This window comes from Anoplolepis gracilipes, chromosome 2 (assembly GCF_047496725.1).
Source record: "Anoplolepis gracilipes chromosome 2, ASM4749672v1, whole genome shotgun sequence".
Taxonomy (NCBI): Eukaryota; Metazoa; Arthropoda; class Insecta; order Hymenoptera; family Formicidae; genus Anoplolepis; species Anoplolepis gracilipes.
Genome location: NC_132971.1, coordinates 5223093 through 5241708, shown reverse-complemented (window position 1 = coordinate 5241708; position 18616 = coordinate 5223093). Strand labels below are relative to the sequence as shown.

Sequence of the window (18616 nt, the reverse complement as noted above, 5' to 3'; positions counted from 1 at the left end):
TGTTGGCGGTCTATTGATCTATTTAAAAATTGAATTTATTTCTTAATAATTAATAAATTCTTATTTCTATTTATATCAGAATTTGAGTAACATTAAATTAACTTCAATTTTTTCTTTACAATTCATGCCTCTTTCTTTTATTTTTGATATGTATGTTGTAATAAACATTAACAAGTGTATTCTAATAATTTTTCTTTTCCTTGTTATTTGATATTCATAAGAATAATATAAAAGTTAATTTGTTTATAATATATATTCACCTTTAATGTGTTTTTCATAACGATGTGTTTTATCATAACGATAACCTTTTTATTTTCAGCAGCAAAACATATTATTATTTCCTTTCTTTTAACATAAACACAGAATTTGAGTAACATTGAATTAACTTCAATTTTTATTTTAATGAAATTTTATTCAGCTTGTGTATTTATATGTGTGTTACAATATATTGTCTCGATAGCTTTATCATCTTAAATTCACCTTATTATAAATCATAAACAATAATGTCCTAGCAAATATCACTATACGTAAACAGTAAATATCGAGAAAGCAAAACATTGCTGTTAATGAGTCAATACATGACTTTCAAACAATATTTTTTTTTGTTTGGAAAGTTTTTCTCAAGAGCAACCACATTTAGTTGTTAGTATAAGAGTCTCTCTGAAGTCAATAATAGTGAAACAAAGTTTTGCATAAAAATAATTTTAAATATAAAAAACTTGTCATGTCCGTATGCAAAACAAGAAAAAAGCGGACCCCGCTCTCGGTTCGAGAGCGCATGGAAATTCAGGAAAGAGTGAATGCAGGTATCGATCCAATTAAAATTGCTGCTGATTATAAGATTCATAAAGAAACTGTTCTTAACATAAAGCGTAGTAAAAAATATGAATCGGTGACGCAAAGAATAAACCTAGAAAGAAAAGCAATGCTGCCTGTCAGGTATAAAAATTTGGACGATCAATTGATAAAATGGTATCTAAAACAGAAAAAATCAGGAAACACAATTACCCACAAGCTACTTTATGAGAAAGCAAAAGAAATCAGAAATAATATTGAGGGACTATCATTACGTAATCTATCGTTCTGGCTGCAAAAATTTCAAAAACGTTACAATATTGAACTACGCTATCTACCATTAAATTCCCGTATAAAAAAGTGGATCAACAATTGCTTAACTGGTTACTACAGAGGATAATAAAAGAAGATAATATTTCACACGAGATGCTGAGAAATAAAACACGGAAACTTATGAACAAGTTTGGTGGACCATCAAAAGATAATGCAAAAACAGTCTGGCTGCATAGATTTAAGAAATGTCATGAGATTCTAATAAATATTTTGCAAAATTCTGATCAAAGACATGAGACCAATCTATCTGATTTGGATAAACAACTACATGATTGGTTAATAGAACGGAAGAAGTCAGGAGCTACAATTTCACACGAAATACTTATGGATAAAACACGGCAATTTACGGATGAGTTTAGTAGACCAAAGAAGGAAGAAGAAAACTGGGTATGGAGAGTTAGGAAACGTTATATTGTATCAAATTTTCAAAACACAGATGAGATTTCGCAAAATATTATTCAAAGAAATGATGAGGCCAATCAATCAGATACCAAAACGTTTATTCAAGAATTCAGTCAGCGATTAGAAAAGGAAAATATTAGTAGAGATAATATTTATAGTGTAGTCAAACCAGATCTTATATGGGAAACTCTTCTTCATCTTTTGCTAGAACATGCAGACAAAAGAAAAATTGATGTTACAAAATTAAAAGAGAACCTTCAATTATTACACTTTGCACAAATGTTACTGGCAGTCACAGACCACAATCCTTTATGATAACGTTTATGTATAACCATAAATATGAGAATGAAAATCAAGGAGTGTCAAAACATCGTGAGAGATCGCTTGTGGCTCATAAATTAAAAGAAAATATCACGACGAGAGAATCGGAAGAAAAGGATTTCGCATATTGGTACGATAATCTGTTTAAGACAAGTGTGAGAGAACATCAATTAGAAAAAAATATAACGGGGAAAGTGCTTTTACTTGTTGACAATTGCATGCAACATATCTTCTCGGAAAAAAAGATTAATACAAAAGATGACGATTTCGAAGTAGTGTTCTTTCCGACAAACACAGTCTCACTTTTTGAACCACTGCATCCAATAATTATTAAAGAAGTCAATCGAATTTTTTATAATAGTATGTTAGAACGCAAGTTTTCTTCTAGAGATAAAGAATTCGACAGAGTTTACATTATGAGTTATTATGCATCTACCATCTGTAAGGCGTGGAAACTTCTTAGCTCTGAAGATATAGAAGAATTATGGAAAAGATTTTTAAGACAAGGTAAATTTGTTTTTTGCAATTTTTTTTTTCATTAATAACAGTTAAGTTTTTATTATACTATCAATTTCACATGTGTACAATAAAATATGAATATTTTAAACGTAGAGCTTAAGAAGCTTTTATAAATACTTTTCTTCGCATTATTTAAAAATATCGACATCAAGTAAACAATAATTTTTTATTCCACTTGTAAATAATTTTCAAATAGTAATATAATATAAAATAAAATTATTATTAGTTATATAAAGTTAATAAATAGTAATATATTTTTTAATTAAAACTTTTTATAACTAATGATTTGAAATTTATAATAGTCTCTATTTCCTAGAAAAGATAATTCGAAAGAAAAAAGCTTTTAAAAGATGTTAAACTCATTTTTTCTCTGATATTTAAAAAAATAAATATATTTTAATCGGCAGAGTTAGAATTTTAATGTCTTTTTAATATTAACATTTTGCTTACCGTCTGAAATGAGAATATGCAGAAAAGATTATATACTAGTCGTATATTTAAGCAAAAAAATTCAAATCTTTCAAGGTATTTTCAAAACAGATAAGTATTAAATTCATTAAATTGATATGCAAGGAAATGTTATATTCATTTCAAATAAAAAAATGCTTTTTATTCAAGAAGATAATTCATAATAATAATAAAACGATAGGAATATACGCCGACTTTTACTTAAGAAGTATAATCCAGTTTATAGATATATTTTTTTATAGTTTTTAAAAATGTTAAATATAATAATATCAGTTTTATTTGTATAAATCCATGGAAAAATGATCAAAATTCGTAAAAAAGTGAAAAATAGTTATTTTGGTCCATTTAAAACGAATTTTGATCATTTTCCCACGGCTTTAAATAAATAAAATATGTACTATCATATTTGGCAGCTTGAAAACTATAGGAAAACATCTATAAATTACGTTATACTTCTAAGACAAAAAAGTCAACCTATTTCATCCGTCCTTTTTAAAAATTTTAGTGCACAACTGAGAAACTCATTATAAACTTCAAATATATATATGAAAAAGTTATATTGAATATTTTTATGTCGCAAATTATATTACTATATAAATCTTCTTTTTGCATAACCATTGCATAACAAATAACAAGCATGCTGTCAAGCTTAAATGTAAATGGCATATATAATTAGATCTTTTGAATCTCTTCCTGAACTTGTAACGCTGTTAATCAAACTGGATACCATTATCTTATATATCTTTGATAAACAAATTCTTTTGAATATTTTTTAGTTTAATTGTGGGCTTATAACTTTAAATAAATAATAAATACAATAATTTTAATAAAATAATTTTATGTATAATTATATGTATGAATTATTACGTATTATTATTTTCAGCCGACGAACGTAAACTGACAAGACAATTGGATATCTTTCGCCGAGCTATGTGTATTAAACTCAACATTTTTCTACGTCATGGGTTGAATATAATCTTATAATTATAATTCTAATAATTCTTTGCTATCATTTTCACTTGTAATTCATTCCTTAAATTTTAACTATGTATTAAACTTTTTATGATTTATACTATACATGGACGGCTCTTTTATTGCCTTTGCTACATTCTCCTATTTTAATTCTTTGCATAATTAATATAAAATCTTATTTACTTATTTCAATTATATTTACGTTATATTGTATAATATATTATAAATTATAAAACATTTTATATTTTATTATATATTATATTATTTGTTATATGATATATTTCGTAATAATTAGTAAATTTTTTTAAAGCGAATTTGCAAATTGCGGAAAAATTGAATATGAGTAAATATTGTTTTATGTATAACTAAAAATTTTATGTAAATAATGTCGTGTTTCATAATATATTATGATTTCTATAATTTTGACGATTTAATAATTGAGTGGAATTTCTGGACGAAATTTATTTCGTATTTATTTAATATTTAATATTTTAATTATTGCAGCTTGTTCATCGCATTTAACGGTACAATTATGTACATTATCTGCTCCCGTACAACGCGGCTTCTGTTTTATGTATCTTAAAGTGGGGTTCTGGCCATTGTTTAACTACTTTGTATTTGTTTATCTTTTGAGATATAAACGAAATAAAAGGTGGTACAAACGAGTACAAATGAAGTATAAACTAGTTGTGTTATTAATTTTTAATTTTTATAAAGTCGGGTTCCAAGTTCATATAGCTGCTATTTGAGTAACGGAATAAGTTTTTGCATTCAACACCGCGAGATTGACGAACCGTAAAACCGCGACTCTCTTGTCGACAAGAACCGATAATAGGAAGAAAGAAATACTGACAATGATAATAGCACGATCGCGTTGCACATCGATGATTCACTTGTCAAGAATGTCGCGCAATACATCAAAGGAATCGTCTCTGTGTCACGATGAAAATGTCTGAACGTCGTTTTGCTTTTGTATTATACAAGAGCAGAAACTGTGAAGTACTTTTATAGAAAATTGCAATGTTAAACTAAAGAGATTTGGAAAAAAGAAGCTTCCTACTTTAGAGCAAATTGTTTCTTGGTAATTTGATTTGTTTTCTCGATTAAGGGAATTTAAATAATAAGTCAAAATATAATGAAATTTTAAAACGACAAAAAATAATTTAAAAAAAGAGTCAATAGCAAACGTATCCTTCCATAACGCGAACGAGCAGTTCCGTCCGAACCGTTAATCAGTAATTCGCCGTAAATTCACCGAGTCGGCAGATCTGCTCGAAGGCTTTTCTACGTTAATTGAAACTCGAATGTCGGAGATAATGGCACGTATACACCGTACACCGACAGTCCTCGTGCCACGGGCGTTGATTATGAAATCACAAAGTGGTAGGTGGTCCCGATTAGTGCTCTTGGCAATATGTGCATGCATCGACTTTCCCGCTCTGTTATCCAAGCACGTCCGTATATGAGGCTGATTGCTTGGAGAAATCGATATATTTAAGCGCCATGTATATACTCGACGAGAATTTTGAAACACGCGATTAAATGCGCGACTTTCTTTCGTTATACGTGTGAAACATAATATAGTTTAAATTTAAAGCACGTTTTACAGCAAGAGAACGAATCCGAAAATTGTAGTAGATTGATTAGCATGATGATCTCATCTTGACGCGGATCAAGGACGCAAATTACAATAATTCTTCATAGACCGGACCTCTCGTAACCGCCGACTACTGTGCTACTAATTACGGTAATTAGTCGTTTCAAAAGCCAACCCATACTGCTTTGTAGTAGCGGGAGAGACAGACCTCGCATCGTAATGCACTAAGAATTTTTGCGGCCGGTGTAATTAATTGCGAAGCTAATTTTTTAATGTCTTAATTAATGCCTGTTGTCGGCTCGGGCGTCACTTTGGTTCTGCAACTTAATTAAGAGCTCTCTCCATCCTCTAGCTAGCTTCTCAATTCTTTGCGTAATTTTTTTGTACTTTTCTCGTCTTTATAAATAAATACATACGTATTATATATGTATGTTTACATGCATATATTAACATAAAAATAATAAATTTATAAAATATAATATATTACCGTATCTATATTAAATATATTTTATACAATATATTATACAATAATAATAATAATAATACACGTAATAGTGAGTCAGCGTTGTGACAAGATTAATGATAAATTATTCGTGATCAACCTCCCTTCTCTGCGCATGTAAAGAGCGTAGAAAAGATGTATGTATGGGCCATAAGCTGCGCGGTATTTTGCGGCATCGTGCCTTCGGATATGCCAACGTGTCAAGAGGTGAAGGTCTAACACGGCCTTGAAGAGTATCATATGTTCCGCAACACGCTCGCTGCTATTTCCTCATTGGATCTCCTGACTTCTTCCGCGAACATCAAATCAACTTGCGCGTCGAAGCACAACTTTGACGTAAACGCGAACTTGATTTTACTAACGATAACAAAAAAGATTCAAATGTAATCTTGAATGCAAAAGAAAAAGTGCATCGTGCGAATGCGTTTGATCTAATTTGATTTGACCAATTCGATTTAATTCACTGAAAACTTACGTAGCTTGCTGCCATTACTTTACTGCGTACAAATGTGTAATTACGATAGCACGTTTAATATTAACAATGTAAAAATAATTATAATAATTAGATCATAAACATGCCATGCATAAAATTCTAATATCTTATGAATTAAAACGAAGTGTATGACGAAAAAATTTTATCGTTTCATGGACTTCCACGGTTCAAACACCAGCAATTATCTCCAACTTTCATCATCATCGTTCGAACTGGTCCGGCAGGTGTAACTGCACCATCGAGGTATAAAACAAGTTAATCCCAAGTTTTCCAACGACTCCCGTTGCTAATGTCAAAATGTCAGAGCGCACGGCTGACTGCTCGTAGAAAATGTCCGATAATTATCACGATCGACACGGTGCGCGTACGTGCATACGTAGCATTCTCGCGCAAATGATGCCTAACGCGCAGGTGGTATACGGTCGGCGAGCTTCACGCGCAATTTCCCGCTTTACGTTTGCAAATGCGTCCGTTACGAAATACGTTGCGCTAAGTGTCGGAGTTGTGTGTAATTTTCGAACACTTCCGAATTGGATCGCCAGGCTACAGCACGCACGTGCAATCGCGAATTGTTCCCGAGAATAAATTCAGCCGAGAAGAAATGAGACTGACCTAGATATCTTCATTTGCTCTTTAATATTTAACATGCAGACATATTTCTCCTTCCCCCACTTTAAAAAAGAAAAATATTTTTTAAAATATTTATTTAAACCTCCACTTGTTTTATTGCAGTATTTTTTATAATTCTATCAGAAATAAAATATCAAACTTTACCGAATTAATTGTGCAAAAGTAATATTCGGCATGTATATACATATATATATATATAGAAATTTTACTTTTATTTATTCTTCTCTGTGACATTTTCAGATTACGTCTCACAATTAAATTTATATAAAAAATACTATAAATCGAATATTGATTTTTCTACTGTACACAAGTATACAAGTGTATAGATTTATGTATTCCAGAAGTCAATCAAGTGCGAAACTGCATTCTCCATTTATTAGAGCGCGGAAACGATAATTCATCGGCGTAAACATTGAATTCATCATCAGTCTCGGATTTCACAACCCGTTCGACCGTCGTTTCGTCGCTACTTCTTTCCGGCCGCACGCACATCGAAGAGAACCAGAAGGATACAAAGACGACGATTTACGACTGTCGCCGCTCGCGCAGCGAATTGATTTCACCAGATTTCACGAGCGCGCCCAGTAACCGACCGACCGTTCCCTTAGTCCCTTTCTTCCTTTTTCTTCTCCTTCACATCCTCCTCCTTCTCTACCTCCTTGTCGGACGCGCGTCGAGACGAGACAGTAGGAAATTCCGCGCTGCCCTTCGCGTGCACCGCAAAAAAGGGCGGTTCGGTCCTTGATAACTACCGTGCACAGTGGTTGCATCGAGTGGAAAGAGAGAAGAGGGTAGTCGGCGAAGGGGGAGACAGAAAGAAAGAAAAAACAAGACAGCAGGAAATAGACGGAAAGGTCGAGGCGGAAAGAGAGCGACAAGAAGAAAGAGAAAGATGAACGAATGGAAGAGAAGGGGCCTTCCTCCTAGTTGGTCCACATTAATTAACCTGCTCTCTTAATTGCGCGGCTTGTTTATTGCATGGCCACGGCCATTTGTCGATGACTGCCTCTTGCGCGGGCTCCCGCACCGCGTACGGCTATTATCCGATCTCGGACTTGCTCTTCTACCCGCGCGCCGATATACATATGTATGTATTGTATATCGATTCCGAAGAGTCTTTTTCTCGCAATCTACATATAGACCAAATGCGGCTCTAATCCGGTCGGGTCTTCTAAAGGAATATTTATTAAATCCACTTTGCGTTCAATTTAAAAATGACGCGCGCGCGTTTCTCAAAACACGAATGACAAATGCAGTTGATATTTTATTTTATATTAATATAGGACGGAAAAAAAGAGAAAGTCTCTATAAAATAATTAGATTATTTGAAAATAAAAAATAAACATGTTATATATAGAATATTATTGTTAACGCACCAGTACCCTTACAACGAGTTACCCCCTTTTGGACATATTCTAAATTTTCCCGTAAACGCGGATATTTGAACGTCACGTCAATTTACGCGATACAGAAAAAACATACATAATTAACTGTTACAGTCATGGTCTCGTTATATCGATAGATACTCTGATAGTATGCGTGAACCGGATCCTGAATAGTGACACATCGTGAAAGGAGCAAGGCCGCCAGAGATGCGGCTTGCCTGGGCAAGTATAGCCGTTTAATGAAGCAATCCTGAAGAGCAGGAAGAACCGCTTAGGAAGAATGCATTTCTTCCTCTTTCTCCTTGTCCTTTCTTTTCGTACAATTCCAAAGGCAACTCACTCGAAGAATAAAAACACTCGAAAGCTTTTTCACTTGGCATCCAAAAAGCGATCTTTTTGGAGCGCAAGAAAAGAAGTGACGAACAAGATGCTGCCGTGAGGTATGATGAACCAGCGACGTGAATCGTTAATTAAGCCAAGGGCGGCAATTAGTAATTACGGTAGCCTCGATCAACGCCGGTGAGCGAGACCAATGAAAAGTAGACCCCCTTGCATCGTTCGTGCCCCTCATGGGCCCTGCGCGATATTATCATAAGTCGAGTTTTTCATCGACTACAGTAGCCCCGGAGTTAAAACCGGTCCAGATCGACCCATGAACAGTCATAGATTGCAGAAAGTGCGGTCCAGTCGCAAGCAGTAAAGTAAGGTCGCAGCCCCGTAGCGAGGTAAAATTGATGATCACGTCCCGCATAAACGGAAGAACGTCATTTTTTTTCGCAAGGATTCAGATAAAGCTGCCGTCAGCATCGCGCGGGAAACGCATTAACCCCTCTCGCACTCTCTCCCCCCCCTCCCCATCGATACGGCCGATACCGATCGCATTAAACGCGTAGAATATTAATGTTATCGTATTAATGTGATGGTAATTATACTTGCAAACTGCCTAGTTTGTAAGCGCGAGAAAGTTGGTAAAACGAGTGCCCGACTTCATCGGATTCTTACCGATGACTCCTTATAAATGGTATGATAAAGTTAATGACCAGCTGCATATACCTATATGTTTTACATTCTTACAAGTTTTACACTTTCACGATATGCGTCAAAGTATAATATACGTAGATTCTAAATGGATTTCTAATAGCAAGAAATTTTACAAGTTTTTCTGATAAAAGAAAATAAAATTCATTAATACAAGACGTATTTTTACACGTTTCGACTCAGCAATTACGAGTTTAAAAAAACGTAGTAAAAATATTAGACAAGCAGAACAAATTAAGAAGTACAAAATCATTTTAATGATCCAAATAATAGTTTAACAAATCAAAATTACTATTTTACTGTTTTTATATTGAGAAAGAAAAAAATCTCAGCTTTATTTCATTGATGATCGAATGATGACGATAATCTCAAATACAAGATAAGATTTTTGTCTTGATCGAATATATAAAACGCTCAGCAGAAAAACACGCGATATTCCTTCAAAAGCTCATTATCCACGGTTTAAAATATATTTTGTTCAAAACAAGACAAGCACCGCACCTTTTTAAGCACCGTTGATAAGTCCTACTCGAATAAGATTGCCGCACAACCGTATACAATTAGTTACACGACGAAGAGAAACTGAAAATCAACGTTTTCGAGCGCACAAATGGATAAATTATTTTGCGATCTAAAATGCATTCCGGCAAACAGCCATGCATTTAGGCAGTGCATGCATTAACAATCATGCACTTTATTCGATAATACAGTTTGCCATGTTACGATAACATAAAGTGTTATCGAAATTCTCATTCGACAAGAGACGTTTTATGCCGTCAATTTGGAGCACAAGTCGTCATCGGCCGCGCTGGGAATTGCCGAGAGTAACGATCTTTCAGAAATAGAGCGGATCCGAAGGTGCAGCGGACTGTGTCTGAAAACAAACGGGCATCGACAACGCGCTCTCGTAAAAGATAGGGAGGGATGAGAAAGCGGAGGTGGATTTGGGGTCAAATGGATCGCTCTCCGAGACGTTCGCTGCCGCCGGAATACGTGAGCGAGATGAAGCGAAAAGGATGGAAAGAATGAGAGCGAGAAAAAGAGAGGGGCAGGAGGGGAAACAGGGAGAGGAGGGAGGGAAACAGAGAGCATCGAGTTACGAGTAACGAACCTATTTTAGGATCGGCAAAATGCAAACAGAACGATAGACCCGTGATGCATCGCGGCACACGGCGTAAATCAAGCGACTGGACGCGCGGAGGACCGATTCCAGTGGTAGCAACCCACGCTTGCATTATATCAACCGCGCGGTCAGGGGCATATTTATTACCTCGGACCGTCCAGATTGGAACAAATACTGCGCGGAGTTACCCTACTGTCCACACGTGCGGCCGAAAGTGCATTATTATGATTCACGACACAAAATCGTTTTCCCGGTATCGACGTAATCGCTCGTGCCAATATTGCGAATAAATAGATCATTGAACTCTCAACAACATTTACGACACTCATAAATTATATATTCTTTAACACAAAATTGAAGATATTATTATACTTTTATAAATAGAAATTTATTGGCAAATATTATTTCTGTAAAACTACTATTTAATCAGTATACTAATTTCGACGTACTCTTAAGTATTCATTAAGTGTTCTTGCGAACATTAAATTATTTGTCAAGGTATACATAATTTATGAGCAAATTATTTCGGAAAATTTACACGTGAAAATTATTATAATATTTTCAATAATAGCAATATATTATCACTACTGCATTATATTAATATTAGAAATTATTACATAATACTATTTAGTGAGTATTAGTATTATATTTTATGAAATTAATATACAAACTTTGATCAGTACCTTAGCTGAGATTTTAATGTGCCGTTAAAGACTTGATTTAGACATCTTTGTCATGCTAGACATTTATTAATGTTACCTTTTTATTCTCATTTAACGGGTGAAGTATAGGGCCCTCGACAACGTCAAGATGATGCGAACGCTGGGCAAGTGTTCTTATGAACGTATGCAATACGGACGACGTTTACGACAAGGCGCCAAGTGCTTATTCTTATCTGAACCCAGCCCGCTTCCTCAAGATGGTATGCGGACTTTATATTACGGAAGAGACGCCAAATAATATTGTAACAGCTAAATGTGCTTCTATTTTGCACTGCTCATCTTTTGAATTGCCAACGATGGGCCTCGCAATAGATTACCTTCTAAAATAATTTCCTACCCGTTTATAACAATCAACGACAAACGCTGCCTTGTTTAACAGTTCATCAATATATATTGTGTGTGTATATATTTATATATATATATATATATATATATATATATATATATATATAAATTCTATAATCTGAATTAATAAAAAAATAAAGAATCATTTTACAACAATCATATTCTCGCCATAATGTTTTATTCATTATGTAGTAACAACTTACATATGTATATATATATATATATATATATGTTAATGTTAAAAATTTTGCTAAAATACGGTGAACTTCAGCTTTAAAGTCGCAGTAAAATATTTCTGCGGTTTTATTCTTGGCAGACCAGTAATCTTCGCGAGCGGCGACGCCCTACGACGTCGCGCGCAGCCTGCATCACGGCATTGATAATAACGCACGCACATGTGCGTACGGGTATCTGCGTAAGATAACGCGTGGTGTGTATGGCCGCAGGACAGGAGGAAGTCGGGATTTGTGATACCAAGAAGCCATGATTGCCATGAGCCCTCGCGCTGCCACGTTCATTACCGATCGCACCATTAATTCGAAACGAGCTGATGGCTCGCAGGCCAGTAAATATCTAGAACGATAACATCTGCGACTTAACATTCGTTCCGCGGAATGTCCGCCGAGTTTTCATTTCCACGGGCTAAACTTGTCCTCTTTAGCAATCAACAACACCTTCACGTGCGAAAGACATTTACAGTCGGTTTTTCAACGATTTTTCATGTCAAATTAATTATCAAAGTGCATTCCTTTGACAATTTCATGTTTACATCACTAAAATTTATAAGAAAAAAATCAAAAGCAATTAGAATTAATTAATGTTAATTAATGTTAACACATCTAAAATAGTCATAATAATAATTATCTTTTTTATAAAATAAATTAGTTATTTATTTATATCGAAAAATAGAGATATTTCAACAAGATGTCTTTTTAATATCTCTTCACTATTCTTGCGAGAAAATGATCGTGGATGCAAAAGCGTTTCAGTTCTTAGTTTGTGCGAGTAATTAGATACCCCTGGAAATACATCAGATGTTGACTGGCTTGCTCGATCGCTACGTGAGTTTATACGAGAGCGGTTTCGCACTCCTATAGAGAATAAGCGATTGGCTTACCGGATTGGGAAAGCGATAGCCTTGTTCTCGCGACGTATACCTTCTTTCCTTATACTTACATGTAAAGTACGTCCGCAACGAGAATCGCACTTCCCTTTGACTTTATAGGCTCGCACGCTTGTACCCATAATTCCCATCGCCTTGCAATAGTTCTTCGCGAAATCTGATGCACTCGCAATTGCAAACAAAATTGCATTAACGCTGTTTCTTGCAAGCATATCGCATTTTTAATCAAATCCGATTTTGCAATTATATTTTCAAACAATATTTACAACTAGAATATTTCATCCCGGGTTTTACGATCGCATTTTGTCATATTAAAGAAAGATTATTACACATACAGATATATTTCTTAGCATATCTAAAGGCACTTTAAATTGCGAGTTAAAATATTAACTTCTTTCTCTCTCGAAGATTCAGACTCGCCAGGTTCATTGATATTCGATACTAAAGTCTAACGCGAGGAAAGTAAGCGTGTTCAACAGACACGTGTGCAGGCCGAAGTGTAACCAAACAAGCATCCTACATCAGCCTGGTAACCGGTACTAATACTACAAACGCGGAGAACATCGCGTCTATTCGATCTAGCTTTCAACGCCACACGCAGTTGGTGTTTATGATCTCGCTTCCTTCCTGCTTGCCGCCTCCTCGCGAGAAAGAGGATATCGCGATACCCGGAGCAATTAAATCCCCGGGACAATAATTAACTTTACGAGCAACGTCGTAAGGCGACCGGTGTCGCACGGGGAATTGGAAAACGGGCTCTCGATCTCCGCGCGATATGAACGATTACAAGCGAGTACGCGACCAGGGCGACAAGCGGCCGCGCCGTGCGAAATTATTGGCAAATTTGCATCTTAATGGAACTACCTACCCAGCCGCGAGAGAGACAGAGAGAAAGAGAGGCTCTGCAGCCACGTCATAATTTCTCGTGCTATTCGCTACCGTCGACGGTAAAAAGAAAAACGATACCGCTGAAAATAGCCCCGCGGCAGGATGCGTGATGCGTCCACGTCGCGCCACTCGTTTACGTGAAATCGAAAGTTTGGTAAAAGAAAGAAAAAAGTATATGCGTGCCGCATAATTGTGTCCCGTCTCCCTTTTTACTGCGAGGGTTTTACGAAATGTCTCGTAAAGCGCAAGGGTAACGAGCTGTGAGTTTTGGAAAAGAGAGCAACGTTGCATCTCGCAAATGTTTCGATTGGAATTACGTATCAAAGTAATTATTTATTTCTCTTTCCTCCTTTTCCTCTCTCTCTGATACAAATTAATTTTATATATAAATTTAATATAAAAATTTTGTGTTTATAAATAATCAACACGCATATTTTTACTATAATATAAAATGCAATAAGTCATTAGAGAGATGTGGCTAAGAAAGTTTTTTTTTTTTTTTTGTGGATCAATAAAACTTTACGAGAAATATAATATTTAAATATAAATTTTTATGTTCAAAGTATTCGATTTATCGAATACTATCACCTGCAAGAGAGAAATACTATAGTGGAGACGCATACAATATAGAGAACACATCTTAGCATCGTCTGTCGCGACGTGAGAGAGGAAAATTCTGAAATAGAAATGCAGGAGAAACGAGCCAGGCAACGGGAGACTATTTTGGGTGAGGTCAGAGGCTGAGGTCAGTCCGTGAGGCCTGGTCAGCCTCCCACGACTCCTGGAACTCTGCCAAGCCCGACGCCCACGCAACGAACCGAACAGAAACCTGCAGGAACTCGAGCAACGGTACGCCGTATAGGATCGTACGCAGTATGGATCGTAATCTATAAGATACACGCACCAAGAAATCATCTTGGAGAACACGCCCGTACACGTAATTTGTCGACGCATTAGTAAAATTCTTGAGTAATATCCCGCTGCTGTTATTTATTTGCTAATAACTGTCAACGTTACAAATTATCGTCAGGAGGATAAATAATATGTATTTGCTTCTCCGCAATAATTTTTTTATATTTAAAAACTATATATATTTGTTTCCTCCTCTTAAAGAGTATTCGGAACACATAGATTCTAAACTGAGTCGATAAAATAAATGTATTAATTATAAATATATATTAGGCAATAGTTTTAACTTTTTTCACAATATTTACAAATGATAAAAAATTTTTAAAAAGTTTCTATCATCTAAAATAAAATATATTCATTATTATTTTATTATAAATAATGCTTAACAATTTTTAACAATTAATGAGATTTATTTTTATAATATATAAATAATCGATGATCGAAACGTGTCTGAGCGTCTTTCTCATCATCTATTTGCAAATAACTGATCAAACATTTGATAGATTTTACGATCTTACGGATACCAAAGAATCCGAACAGTCGGTGCAATCGCGTGTCTTCGTCTGAGAGAAAGCGGAAAAGACATCGCAGGTCGATTCATGATGACAACGAGAGGCGAAAACGAGACGGATTTAAGACACTCCCGCTTGAAGGAATTTACGGCTATGTCGGGGTGAAGCATGGTAATAGCCCTAACATGGCAGATATTAGCAACGATTACCACTTGCGCATTTGTGTGTGCATAGAAATCGCCTTCTTCAGGATGCCTTAACAAGACGTGAATAATGACGATATTTCGCCGTTACGAAACGCGAAACATTCGATACAGCGAAATAATTCAGCGATAATAGCCGTAGAAATTTGTATGAATCGTTCAAAACATCACCGGTCAACGTGAGAATTGTCGAACGATTCAAGCATTGCGAAATCAAATTTTTTTCAATCCTTTTTCGGGATATCGAAAAGTCGACGTTTGCGCGTCTAGATATATTTTCTAACGAATCTTATTATTTTCATATTTTTAGGGAAATTATTTTTACACATTAATATTCCACGAAAGAATGCAGTGGAGAAACAATCTTAAAATAAAATATTATAATAATCTAGATGTAAATTTCTATTTTGTAAAATTATTGATGTTATAAAAAGAGGGAAATAATCTATCAAAGCAGAAGAAATTATGAAAAAGAAGACGTGGTCAAAAATATTACTTTCCACTTCAACAAAGTGTATTGTAAAAAATATTTTCGAATGCGCTGATCAAAAACGTGAAGTTTCGTGAAATTTCCTCAGGGGACCTCATGGAGAGCGATTCCGCCAAGTTTCGAGGTAACAGCAGCATTCGTTGGGTCGCGGCCAAGAAAAAGAGAATGGCGTGGGTGAGTAGTCGCGCGAGCAAAGCAAGCTGACCCGAACTCGTCGCATGCGACTCGACCTCGCTCCTCTCTCCTCACCGGTTTCTCTGAAAATAACTATGCTGCCTCGTTTGACGTCACCGACCAATTCAAATCGACCACCCCTTTTCCTTCTTCTTGCCATTTCACAATTTTATTATATGTACATACAAGTATTAAAATATATATTATAATCCTTAATTAATTTATAAATAAACTATATTTCATACTGATATTTTCAATGCTCTTGTACATGTAAATATATATCCGCTAACGTCAAATTTTAAAGATTTAAAGATTTTAAAATTATAAAATATTGAATGCCTCGGATAATATTGTTTTAATTTACGTTAAAACATAGTGAACTGTTAGCAACTGTCTCTCTCTTTCTCCGCTTGCAAATTTAACAAACTGTCCACAGACACTCAGTCAGTTAAGTAATCATTCAAGTACGAGAGTACACGGTGAGCCGTGGAAGTAACGGGAAGCGTACATTCGCGTTGTCGTCGTAACAAGTTGCGAAAAGATTGCACGCTCGCGCCCGCGGTGATGGTACGAAGCGCGAAAAGTGGCCGATCGAGTGACTCCAGGCGGTCGTCGAATTTAACCTCCGCAAAAGGTTAGCGTAATTTTCCTATGAAAATCAGGCCACGAGAGGATGGATTGGGTCCCCGGACGAGTGGATCTGCGCCAACAAGAGAAGAACGGATCGAGATCCGAGACGTGATCCCGTAGTAGGGTCAAATGGATAGCGCAATTTCAACGTAATGTTCCTACACGACCGCGATCGCGATCGATAGCGATTTGCCGAGGGAAAGATGGCATGAGATACGTGACTGTGATCTCGGGCGCGCGTGAAACGAAAAGAGAGAGAGTGAGAACGAGATGAAGGTAGAAAGCCGACTTGATGAAGAACGAGAAGAGGGGCTCGAGAATGTGCGAGGATCGAATCTCGGATGATCGTTTCCGATCTGCCAAGACCGGATGCATCGCTCAACGTTCGCTCGACCGAGCAGAAGTGGCTTGCCGGGCGCTAATGGCTCGAGAGAAATAAATAGCGCTCGTTACTGCACGCAGCTTGCAAAAAGTCAAGCCATTCTCGACCGATGGAGACATAGAGAGAGAGAGAAAGAGAGAGAGAGAGAGAGAGCCACTAAACACATTCACTATGTACATATGTCCTAAAGCGAAAGATCTAAAACGATATCGGCCAATGCATAATCCGCAAATAGTAAAAGGAAGTTTGAGCGCAGAAGAAATTTTTTTACTATATATGCATCAAAGATATATAGTGATAACATAAATTTTACAAAGGTTCCGTTCGAATAAACCGATAAATAATTGCTTTCATGACGCTAAACTTTCAAACGGTTAATTAACGAGCTAGTTAGCGAAGTACAACGTAAACGTTGCGCCTTCATTACCGTGTAATGTATCTTTTAAAGTTAGTCTGATATTTCAAGAACACACACACATACAAAATGATTGCAAGTATACAAATTTACTATTTAGATTAAAAATGTTAGATATTATATATTCTTTTCACATATTAACTTATTAATATTTATATTGTATTTTAAACATTTAATAAAATAATTTTTATTTATTTCAAATAAAAGTTTAGATTTTTTACTTTTTTCGTAAAATAATACTATGCATAATAATTCAAAATAATATTCGCATAAAATTATACAGCTATTACTTCAGTTATCGAGAAATTCTGAAATTCAATAAGATCTATTTAAAAAAGTGACATATGTCTACATACATAATTAATAGTGAAACATTATATATAATTAATATTCAGAAGCATATCGCATATCTAATTATAAGACATAAAAACGTGCTATCACTTCGCAGATAATCTCGTGACATGTTGTAATTAATTACACAAGAAAGCAAAGAATCAAAAACTTAAAAGTTATTACATCATGTCACCGACAAAATTTTATTAGTTGTATCTGCTATTACATTATAGAACAAATTATTTAATTAACTGGTTAATGTTTCATAATCACATTTGCTACTAAGAATTTGATGTCTTTCTATTATTAATAGTTAATTAAAATTTTCAATTAGATATATATACCAAACATAATAAATCTACATGTAAATATTTTATATATTTAATCAATAATTTATATATATATATATATATATATATATATGTTTTAATCTTCTTCACAAATATTTAATATATCATACAAAAACATATTTAACACATCAAACGAGCACTCTCAATACATTTGTAAAAACGTTTACTAAATATGATAAAACGTCACCATGTATTATAGACAGTTCGTATATCCATATGTGCTAATTAATCTCATTAGCTAATAAAGCTCAACAAGTTCTGCACATTCAACATTACACGAACCATTACGGAAGACTTAGCGTTAAATGATTAATAAGTAAATAGTGAGCAAATAGTAAAAGAATTATAGCGGTCGGACATTCTTAAATAGAAACGATAATTAAAAACGTTTGACAAATTCAATGTAAGACAAATCGAGTGCTTGATTTATGCACTGCATCGATTATTAATGCGTAAGAGTTCGTCGGAGAGCACATGCTAATGTAATAATATCATATTCCTGTATCTCTCACCATGCCACTATTTACTACCAAGCATTCCAATTAATTAGATGTGACTATCA

The 18616-nt window shown here is 34.9% G+C and overlaps 1 protein-coding gene across 3 annotated transcripts in view; it reads right to left on the bottom strand.

The window, feature by feature from the left end:
- Window positions 1-18616, bottom strand: part of LOC140676016 (uncharacterized) — a 227913-nt gene that overhangs the window by 193436 nt on the left and 15861 nt on the right. The window contains exon 1 of one of the 3 annotated variants that reach the window (XM_072910598.1): window positions 11338-11693. The exons of the other annotated variants lie outside the window; for them this stretch is intronic. Coding sequence (XP_072766699.1) covers window positions 11338-11351 — 14 coding nt within the window. The 5' untranslated portion in view covers window positions 11352-11693. Of the gene's footprint in view, window positions 1-11337; window positions 11694-18616 lie in introns of those variants that run through there. 3 annotated transcript variants of the gene reach the window in all.